Source organism: Procambarus clarkii, chromosome 46 (genome assembly GCF_040958095.1).
Source record: "Procambarus clarkii isolate CNS0578487 chromosome 46, FALCON_Pclarkii_2.0, whole genome shotgun sequence".
In the NCBI taxonomy this organism is placed as follows: Eukaryota; Metazoa; Arthropoda; class Malacostraca; order Decapoda; family Cambaridae; genus Procambarus; species Procambarus clarkii.
This window is the reverse complement of record NC_091195.1, coordinates 18,568,095-18,579,045: the sequence shown is the minus strand read 5'-3', so window position 1 is coordinate 18,579,045 and position 10,951 is coordinate 18,568,095. Positions and strand designations below refer to the sequence as shown.

The 10,951-nt window shown below is 42.5% G+C and overlaps 1 protein-coding gene across 5 annotated transcripts in view; it reads left to right on the top strand.

Moving 5' to 3' along the window:
• Nucleotides 1-6,282, top strand: part of LOC123770492 (uncharacterized) — a 119,040-nt gene extending 112,758 nt beyond the window's left edge. For all 5 annotated transcript variants that reach the window (XM_069301755.1, XM_045762417.2, XM_069301757.1 and 2 more), the window contains 2 exons: nt 811-3,285; nt 4,066-6,282. In XM_069301755.1, the coding sequence (XP_069157856.1) occupies nt 811-3,285; nt 4,066-4,422 (2,832 nt within the window). In that variant the 3' untranslated portion in view covers nt 4,423-6,282. The remainder of the gene's footprint in view (nt 1-810; nt 3,286-4,065) is intronic.
• The last annotated feature ends 4,669 nt before the right edge of the window (nt 6,283-10,951 follow it).

Genomic DNA, 10,951 nt, shown 5'->3' with positions numbered 1-10,951 from the left:
ATGTCCTGCCGCGGAAATCGAACCCGAGATCTTACGGTTGAGAAATCATAAAATATAATTACCCCCCAAGTCGAATGAGCTGGAGTGATCCTGTTATGTTCAGCTTGATGAGACTGATATCTCTGTTCACTTCCGGTAACAGCTTTTGGATAAGGTTCACATGTTCGAAATTGAGTAAATTTAGGAATTAAGGATATTATTCGGTAGAAATCATCTCTCCTGATGAAGTCGTATTGGTGATTAGGACTTTTTGTTTGTGATTGGGCTTTTGTTTGTGACTAGGACTTTGTTTGTGTGACGAATTTAGTTCGAGCTGAGCCTTTTGTTTGATTAGACTTTTGTTTCATTAGACTTTTGTTTGATTAGACTTTTGTGCTTAGGCTTTTATTTGCTCTTAGGCTTTAGTTTGTGATTGACTTTTCTTTATGTCCAGTAAGTTTTCATACAGCTGATTAATCCCATTTGATCAGGAATAAAATTATTCAACAAATATTCAATTCCCAATTTCTTTCAAATTGAAAAAAAAACGCAGCAATTGGGGGGGGAGGGGGGATCCTTGACAAGCCGTCGGCTTCCTATCCCTGTCGAGGCCACTAGAGAGAGACAGCGAACCTCAAGTATATTCCGGTAAATGTGTATACAAACAATGACAACTGGAGACACTTTAATATGTATACTAATAAATAAATAGGTAGATATATACACATGTGTGTCGAGTGGAATACAGAATGATAAACATTAGCCATACGAGAGCATGTACAATACATGTACAGTACTGTACAGAATACTTATTTTGTTTAATAATTACAGGAGACTCATGATGCTACGCCATCGCTGGACGACGTTGTTGCTCTTCCTGATCCCGCGGGGTCGTCAGCTTGGGTCTACCACCCCGAAGAGGACAAGAATCCAACTCCTCTCTACCCGATGGGACTCGATCTCCTATCAGACTTCCCCGACGGTTCCCGAAGGCTACCTGCCCGTCACACCTCTCTAGTAAACCCACGATACGCACGCGTTCACCAGCGACCACAAAGGGCGCAGAGTTTTGTCATGCGACGGGAACTACAGATCGCAGAGAGCCATATTCTGCGTCCTCCACCTCCTGTAGCCTGCCCTGAGCCCCCAGATTCTCTCCACCCGTCTCTCTACTCCATGACGCTTGGCCGTCGAATTCATCGCTCGAACTCCGTCAGCGGAAGAATGTTACTTGAAGGCAGCAACAGCGGTGGAACAGCTCTTAGTCGCAAGTTCCACGCCTGCTCGCTGGATGACCTAGATTCTGGACCAGTATTTGAGGTCGGTATGATTCCTCTCGAACGAAGTCGATCAGAGCAAAGTCTGACCGCCATCGCCCAGGAGACAACAGCAGCTACCGGGACCACTGCCCTTGTACATCGCTCGTCGAGCGTTCAAGAGAGACTTCTTGATGGCAAGACGGTTCTCACATCTTTCGGGCCGGTAAATCGTCCAATAGCTCGTTTTACAAAGCCCAAGGGCCCGGCTCCTCCTCCCCCTACAAAACCCAAGCCCACTTTTCCATCTGTTACTCAAAGTGGTCTTAAGAAAGATCAAAATGAAGGGAAAGACTCGTGCGACGCTACAACATCTATTACAACAAAAGACGCTGAACAAAAAGCAGAGATCACAACAGCGAACAATAACGAAGAACCACAAGGTGTTCCGCCAGCTCCTGAAGAAAATCTCAGAGATCTCCGATTGTCAACAGGTAATACCAAGCGAATGTCAACTCTTGAGCGACACTTACCACTCCCGGTTATTGAGGAGAACATTAAGAACACGCGAAAGAGACCAGCTCCTCAGCCACATATCATCATGCCCTCTCAATCTGGCGACGAACCTTCAAGAGAGGGGGCGACAACCCTCCAAGCGGACAACCCGAAATCAAAACGACCTGAAATTGTCAAACCACCACGACCATCCTTAGCGGAGAAACCTCTTCGTCTGGTTGATAGAAATATGACACTTGCGCGTCCTTGCCCTGTTCAAAAGCCTGAAAGAAAACGGACCGAAAGTGAAAATGCTGCAAATCTGCGAAAGCTTGAAGAAGTGCTTACGAATATTCTAGAACGCGGATCGCAGGCGCCACTTCGAGCAACCAAGTCGGATGAAAATATAATGGAGAGTTTAAAGGCTTTCGACACAAAAATGCCGAAGAGTATTTTAAAAAAAGGCTCAAGCAAGCCTAGCAAATACGAAGTTGCTCACCGGGAAGCGCTGGAAGACTCAAAGCAGCTTCTGGACCAGTTGCCGCGAGGCGAACTTCAGCGAAATAAAATTGTCCTTCGCGTTCCCTCCTTCAGAACAGCTGGCTGCCAGACGGAAGCTTACCGCCCGGTGCGCCGAAGAGCATCCTGCGCCCAGACCAATCTGAGCGTAGCGCCGCGCTACAAGGAGAACACTACGAGCACCAACACATCTTCGCGAACTTCCCCACCAGAACGTTGGGCCAAACCAGAGCGACGAACTGACCCACAGGTAAATTCTGGGCAGGAATCGTCGTCGTCGTCTTCAGGTTATTCGTCGCCTGAAGTGGGCAGCAAAGACCCGTCTCCAGCCCATTCAGGCCCTCCGTCTCCAGCTTCTTCCTCATTGGTTGCCAGCGACGAAGACGAAAGAAGAACGGGAGCAAACGTCACAGTCATAGAGGTCAACAAGAGCGAGACACTGCCAGCTCGGCTGCCACATTGGCACAGTCCGGACTCAGTGCCGCCACCTCGTCCGCCCAAACCACTTCGTTTGCGCCACATGTCTGACGCAGCGGCATTCATGGGCAGTCATGGGGGTCTCCTGGTGCCAGTGCACAGAAGGGCATCTCAGCTTCCATACGAAGACGTATTTGGCCTGGCCGCTCTCACCGAGAATGTCATGCTCCTAACAGAAGCCATCAATCCCGTATTGGTGCATTCCTTGAGACGCACTGACGCAGCGGAAAGCTCTTCCACGACGCCACGAGTCGTAGACGTCATACGAAAAGCAATGCAACCGACCATTCAAGACGATAAGCCATGGGACGGGCGCACGACAGTCGTAGGCCGCCCACGAACTGCCCTTCGCGCCCATAGCCTATCGCTTCCAAGACCATCACTCGCCCATCCGTCACGCACGCGACTAAGCAGAGATTCTCGTTCGCCGTCGCCCCCAAGGAACGACGACCACAGCCACCAGGCGCGACACGACACAGGCCCATCGACAGCTGCATATCTAGCTTCGCTGGAGCTTCTTGCCTCACATTACCGACACCAAGCACTTGCAAACGCTAAGGTAACTTCCCTCTGGCCCGCAGTACTATACAACCATGCTTACCTCTTTTTTTTATTAATACCGGCTCTCTGGCCCTGCTACCATCTGTTAAATAACTCATTATCCATTTATTTATACCCGTATCAGCCTGTTGTCTGCCTCTATCCATATAAGAGCATATATCTACTATCTCTTACACTTCCCCCTTTGTGCTATCTTGGCTGACTCATATTTCTGTAAACATTTAATCGCAGCCACAACATTACTCAAGCTTCTAACCCTCCGCTCTCAAATGTGCTATTTCACATTTCATCATCAGTTCTTGTCTTTTTGCTTTCGTTTTTTTTTTCATCAATGTACATCATCATCTCCCACTGCCCTTCTACATCGTGATTTGTAAATCAATTATCACAATCGTCTTGAGAATGGTCCAGGACGGACCGAAACATCATCGTCTCCTCATTTTCTGATGTGTGATTTGGGTCTTCATATCTTAAGCCACGTTATTGTGGCTCATCGTCTGCACATATTGCATAGCTTGATTATTTGAACATATATAATGTACAATATTTATGCTTCATGGTAGAGTTTTTCCATAATAAACATTCTCCACAGTTTAAAATAACACTGTTTTCTGTTATCTAACAGAATTTAATTATGTTATCTGTTATTTTCAGTTGACTAAGATAAAGCATCTGTTTTATTTTTATAACTTCATATTTTTGGTTTTGTGCAAATGAGTCGCAAAAATGCAAATGTTTATTTGGTCAATTAATTTATAAACTTATGGTTCCTAAACAGCAACTCCAACTACAACAGCAGCTACTAATACAACAGCAGAGACAACAACAGCAGCAACAGCAACAACAGCAGCAGCAGCAGCAGCAGCAGTATCAACAACACCAGCACCAGCAGCACCAGCAGCAGCACCAGCAGCAGCAACAGCAGCAGCAGCAACAGCAGCAGCAGCAGCAGTATCAACAACACCAGCAGCAGCACCAGCAGCACCAGCAGCAGCAACAGCAGCAGCAACAGCAGCATTATAATAAACAAATGAGAGAGGAACCAGACAGCGTAGCGAAGACAGGCAGGACGCCGCCACAGGCTCCAGTACGCTACAGTCTCGTGTCTCCAGTCAAGGAAGAGAGCGACTGTTAAAGCATTGGGACTGGGACGCGATTTGGGTGGTCATCAGTGACGGAACCAGTGGTCAGCTGTAATTGTTATAGTTGTCATTGATGACGGGTCTGTGGTTATCAGTGACGAACCAGTTGTCATTAATAACTGGCCAGTATAGTCACCTGTGACTGGTCAGAGACCTCAGCGAACAGTCGCAGTTAAGTAACCATAAAACTGTGAAGTCAGAAACGAATTTTCAATCGATTTAAGGGGCCCTCAAATTCTGAATTTACGAATGTAATAGGCTCTAACCGACCTTCGACTTACTCTAAGTATATTTAGGCCCTAAAAATAATAAATTCATCCCTGATAATTTTTAATATTTGACACAAACACTTGAATAGTGTTGCAGTTTTAGTCAATGAGGCAGTTACTGATGACCTGTGTGTATCTGTAAATATTCTGAATGCCACAAAAAAATTAAATACGCATAAGTTGATTAATTTATTCACATACAATATAATGTACAAACGTGTCAACTGTAAGTTAAGGAGAAATTAAATAAAATTTTAACAATTTAAAATTATATATATATATATATATATATATATATATATATATATATATATATATATATATATATATATATATATATATATATATATATATATATATATATATATATATATAATATAGACAGGATGGTAATGAAGGTAAAATTCCTGCTTAATTTTAACCTACTTTTTTATCAATCACATATACTGTATTCTAAAATAATAGGAAGATTATATGATATTTGAGTCAAGTATTTTTCGCAACACTATGCTCATCTTTGTTCTGCAAAAGTATTATGCCCATAATTATGCAAGAAAAATGCATAAATGTTTGTCCTTCATATGTATTTTCAATACATATATGTTGTAATTTTTCTAGCCAAAGAATCCAAATATCTTTTTATAACTTTTTTCTTCAAGTTTTCTAGCTCATAAGTGGGTAAGTATATAAAGTCTACTAGCTTCAGTTAAGTATTGAGGTTCACTATTGAACTCAAATATTGGGGTTCGCTTTCTGAGCCATTATGTACCTTTGTAATACGTTTTCAAAGGCTAAACGTTAGCAAATGATAAACGTGCAATCAACAGCCTAACATTACCAATTTCTGTAATTAAAACATTTTGTGCCCAAACAGTTGAGTCGAATGCGAGGAAAAAGGATGGATAAATACCTTCTTTTATTATTAACATAATGCACGTATTTCATCTGTATATATTAGCTTCCCTAGACCATACAAAGGGGTGTATAGAGGTTATAAGGAAATACTAATATAATCCCCATTTCATAGGATATTTAGTCATGCACGGGTATATGATCAGTATAGCTTATACTGGCAAAATTGTATATCGTTAAAATATTCACACACTTAACTGAAGCTTTGTTATGGCATATTTGATAAATTTGTAAATGTTGGTGTTAAAGATTCGCTACTTGGAACAAAAAGTTTAAGTAGCACAGGCTACGGTGAGCCGTACTCAAATTTGTAAATGATCTGATGCATTAATATAAGAAAATGAAGTGTTAACATTTATTTTTACGCATTTGTTATATAAGCATTTATTCCAAAGTTATTATAGTTCATAATATATGAAAAAGATAATATAATATTATATTTCATTATTTATACTTAAATATATGTATATTTTAAATGTATATAACTGCTAATTATTGTAGTAAATATATTTGCTTTGTAAATATAATGCAATATATTTCGTGAATAGGACATTGTCCTGTAGTATTGTTGTAGTATTGTATTAAGCCTTCCTGACGAAGTCTTATGACCTATATAAGCTTTAACTATTCCTCTAAGTGTAGTGAAGTTTATGACAATAAATAAATACCTGATTTGTGATTGTTTATATCCTCTATTAGTTTGCGCAAGAATATATATTTATAGTGTACAGAAACATACAAGGTTGAATATTATATTATACATGAATTGTAACATAAATCGTGTAACCAGCTTATAAAAAATGTAACTTATTTAGCCAAAATACTGGTTGGAGTTCAGTTTGGTTTATTATGTGCCTCTGTGACCTCTCTCGCTGCCTTCCTCAGGATGTGTATGGGGTGCATAATAAATTATCTAAAAGTTAAACCAACTTGACCAAATTACATGAGAACTATTTCAGTTTTCAAATGTTAGACCTTGAGCGGTATGAGCTTTTATGTACAGTATACAATATTTAGAAATTATTGGAGTGAGAAGTGTACAGAATTTCTAGTAAGACATCACGACAGAAAACGTCACAAATATTGTCTGTGTCTAAATGCTGATTTGGGAGTATTCAGTGTTTATTTAGGAAATAGCAGTCGAAGACAGGCCTTTACTGCTGTGGCAAGGCAGCCCGTCCTCGTAAACAAAGGCCATTCCATCTACCCGCCAAACCCGCTGTTTATGAATGAAAAGCAGTTTACACACGACTCACCAACCCGTCCTCGACTCAAGTCCATTACATCCAGCGGTCAACCCCACAGACGCATTCATAAATTTTAACATGCTGTTCATTCAAAACGGGAATTTTCGCAAGTATAAATTAATATTATAATATATTAGCATATTGTGTATATATAGGCATAGGATAGGTTAGGTTAGGTGTTTAGGTTCTGTTGGCGATTATTTGTATTTGTAGTACGTGGGTGAAGCATTTATAGCGTTGTGATTCGAACAAAATTCGTCAGTGAAGCACTTGTTCCGGATATGTTCGAACGTCAGCAGTTGTGAGTCGTGTGTAAACCGCTTTTCATTCATAAACAGGGGGTTTGGCGGGTGCATGGAATCACTTTTGGATCTTTGTTTGGAGGACGGGCTGGACAATTGATGACGTCCGAACACTTCCGGAACAAGTGCTTCGCTCACGTCCTCTGTTCGAACCACAATTCTATAAACAGCCCGTCCTCCAAACAAAGATCCAAAAGTGATTCCATGCAGCCGCCAAACCCCCTGTTTATGAATGAAAAGCGGTTTACACACGACTCACAACTGCTGACGTTCGAACATATCCGGAACAAGTGCTTCATTGACGAATTTTGTTCGAATCACAACGCTATAAATGCTTCACCCACGTACTACAAATACAAATAATCGTCAACAGAACCTAAACACCTGACCTAACCTATCCTATACCTATATATACACAATATGCCAATATATTATAATATTAATTTATACTTGAGAAAATTCCCGTTTTGAATGAACAGCATGTTAAAATTTATGAATGCGTCTGTGGGGTTGACCGCTGGATGTAATGGACTTGAGTCGAGGACGGGTTGTCGAATCACAACGCTATAAATGCTTCACCCACGTACTTCAAATACAAATAATTACCAACAGAATACCTAAACACCTAACCTAACCTACGCCAAACTATACATACAATTTTTATGTATGAGAATATTCATTTTAGATATGAAAACAAATCAATGTTTAATACACAGTATGTTAAAGTTGATGAATGTGTCTGGGGAGGACGGCCGCTGCTTTAAACAGCCTAGTGTGAGAACGAGTTGTCTTGTCAGCTCCAATTCATCATTCGGTATTTCTTGTCCAGTGTCGAGTGTTTAAGACGTTTTGGGAGAGTTGTGAATGCTTATTCTCCGTGGATTTGGCATGGGTTCGTATCCTGGCCGGGGAGGATTTACTGGGCGCAAATCCTTAACTGTAGCCTTTGTTTAACGCAACAGTAAAATGTGTACTTGGTTGTAACAACGATTCTTCGCGGCAGGGGATGGTATTCCAGGGACCTGCCCGAAACGCTACGCGTACTAGTGGCTCTACAAGAATGTAACAACTCTTCTATATATCTCCATCTAGAATGTTGCACAATATATCCTGATGGAAGTTCACAAGTTTGTGTATGCGAGCTTGTCGCAGGAGACGTCGTGACGCCCACACGCCTGTCTGGCCTCGCTAGACCAGGCCTCGCCCTCCTGGAGAAGGTAAGCTGTTCCTCGAGCCTCAAGTCCCACCTTCACCTGAGCTGCTAATGTATATATAGATTAATTCATATAGTTATTGTATTATATTTCAGGATTTAATATTAAGGCAATTCACAAAATGTTAATAATTCACCGTCTTATCATTAATGGTAAATAGAAACTGCTGCTCGAGTGAAAAATTCTTCTAACTATAAGGTTCGATTAAATTTCCTTGCTTCCATATATTTTTCATATAAATGTCATTAAAACGTTCACAATAACACATTTTTGGGAAATATAAAAACCCTTTACTGATCACAGGGGCATTAGCGCCCTCTACCATGGTCTTGGGGACACAAGAGCGACATACAACTAGCTTCCACAAATTTTAGATTGGAACAATGAGTTGGACTAATTCAGATAATACTTTGGTTCCCCATTAAACTGACTTGTACGTTTTCTATTGTGGCACGTTCTCTAAAAAGAAGCCTTAACTAACCTAATATAGCAATAAAGATATAGTCAAAGCCTATTTTATTAATAATATATTTTTAAATTTATATATACAAGAGTCCTTACATACGTGTACAGCCACTAGCACGCATAGCGTTTCGGGCAGGTCCTTAATCCTAATTTTCCAAGGAATACGACCCGCCAAATCGTTTAACAACCAGGTACCCATTCACTGTTGGGTGAACGGAACGGAACTATCAGGGTAAATAAAGCGTTGTTGTTTTAGATTCAGCAACTCGGAACAAAAATTTCTAAGTAGCGCGGGTTATGGTGAGCCCGTAGTGGACTTACCTGGCACAGGAGCGGGGCAAGTAGCACGGGCTATGGTGAGCCCGTAGTGGACTTACCTGGCACAGGAGCGGGGCAAGTAGCACGGGCTATGGTGAGCCCGTAGTGGACTTACCTGGCACAGGAGCGGGGCTGTAACTGGTAAAGCACCAAGCCATTATGACTATATAGCACTTGGAAGGGGTCAGGATAAGGATTTGGGATGGGACGAGGGGAAGAATGGTGCCCAACCACTTGGACGGTCGGGGGTTGAACACCGACCTGCATGAAGTGAAACCGTCGCTCTACCGTCCAGCCCAAGTGGTAGGTAGGTGTGTGTGTGTGTATGTGTGTGTGTACTTGCCTAGTTTCACCTTAGCTGCTTGCGGGGGTTGAGCTCTGGCTGTTTGGTCCCGCCTCTCAACCGTCAATCAACTGGTGTACAGATTCCTGAGCCTATTGGGCTCTATCATATCTACACTTGAAACTGTGTATGGAGTCAGCCTCCACCACATCATTGTGGTGTGTGTGTGTACTCACCTAATTGTGCTTGCGGGGGTTGAGCTCTGGCTCTTTGGTCCCGCCTAGACACACACACACACACACACACATCACACACCGAACCTGTCCCCAGAGGCCCACATCAAAAGAATATCATCAGCGGCATATGCTAGACTGGCCAACATAACTGCCTTCAGAAACTTGTGTAAGGAATCTTTCAGAACCCTGTATACCACTTATGTAAGACCAATCCTGGAGTATGCAGCTCCAGCCTGGAGTCCATACCTAGTTAAACACAAGACAAAGTTAGAGAAGATTCAGCGGTATGCCACCAGGCTCGTCCCGGAACTGAGAGGATTGAGCTACGAGGAAAGGCTAAAGGAGCTGAACCTCACATCCCTGGAAAACAGAAGAGTAAGGGGAGACATGATAACCACCTACAAAATTCTCAGGGGAATTGACAGGGTGGACAAAGACAAACTCTTCAGCACGGGTGGGACACGAACAAGGGGACACAGGTGGAAACTTAGTACCCAGATGAGCCACAGAGACGTTAGAAAGAATTTTTTCAGTGTCAGAGTAGTTAATAAATGGAATGCACTAGGAAGTGATGTGGTGGAGGCTGACTCCATACACAGTTTCAAATGTAGGTATGATAGAGCCCAGTAGGCTCAGGAATCTGTACACCAGTTGATTGACAGTTGAGAGGCGGGACCAAAGAGCCAAAGCTCAACCCCCGCAAGCACAATTAGGTGAGTACAATTAGGTGAGTACACAATGTGTGTGTGTGTGTGTGTGTGTGTGTGTGTGTGTGTGTGTGTGTGTGTGTGTGTGTGTTAATATGTGTACACGTGAGTGAGCTTGCTGCAAATAGATGAACCATTATACATAATTCAGCAATATTGACCCACTAGCCGACCTCCACGCGCGAGACACAGTGGCCTCAACCCCCGCCAGTGTTGCTCTGTATATATGGGTCCTGTGGTACAGCAGTCGACGCCCCTAACTAACAGACCAGGACCCCGGGGTTCTATTCCCGGGTGGGACACGTTTAAGCCATTGGAGACATCTCTCGTCCACGAGGCTAACCATAGCCCGTGCTTCTTGCCCCGCTCCTGTGCCAGGTAAGTTACGGGCTCACCGTAGCCCGTGCTACTTGGAACTTGTTCCGAGTAGCTGAATCTATAACAACAACGTTTAAGCACGTTTTCTTTCATCTGATGCCTTTGCTCACCGAAAAGTTAATAAGTATTATAGGAATTTTGGTATGTTGTTGGATTAGATTTAGCAACTCAGAACGAAATGTCCATGTAGC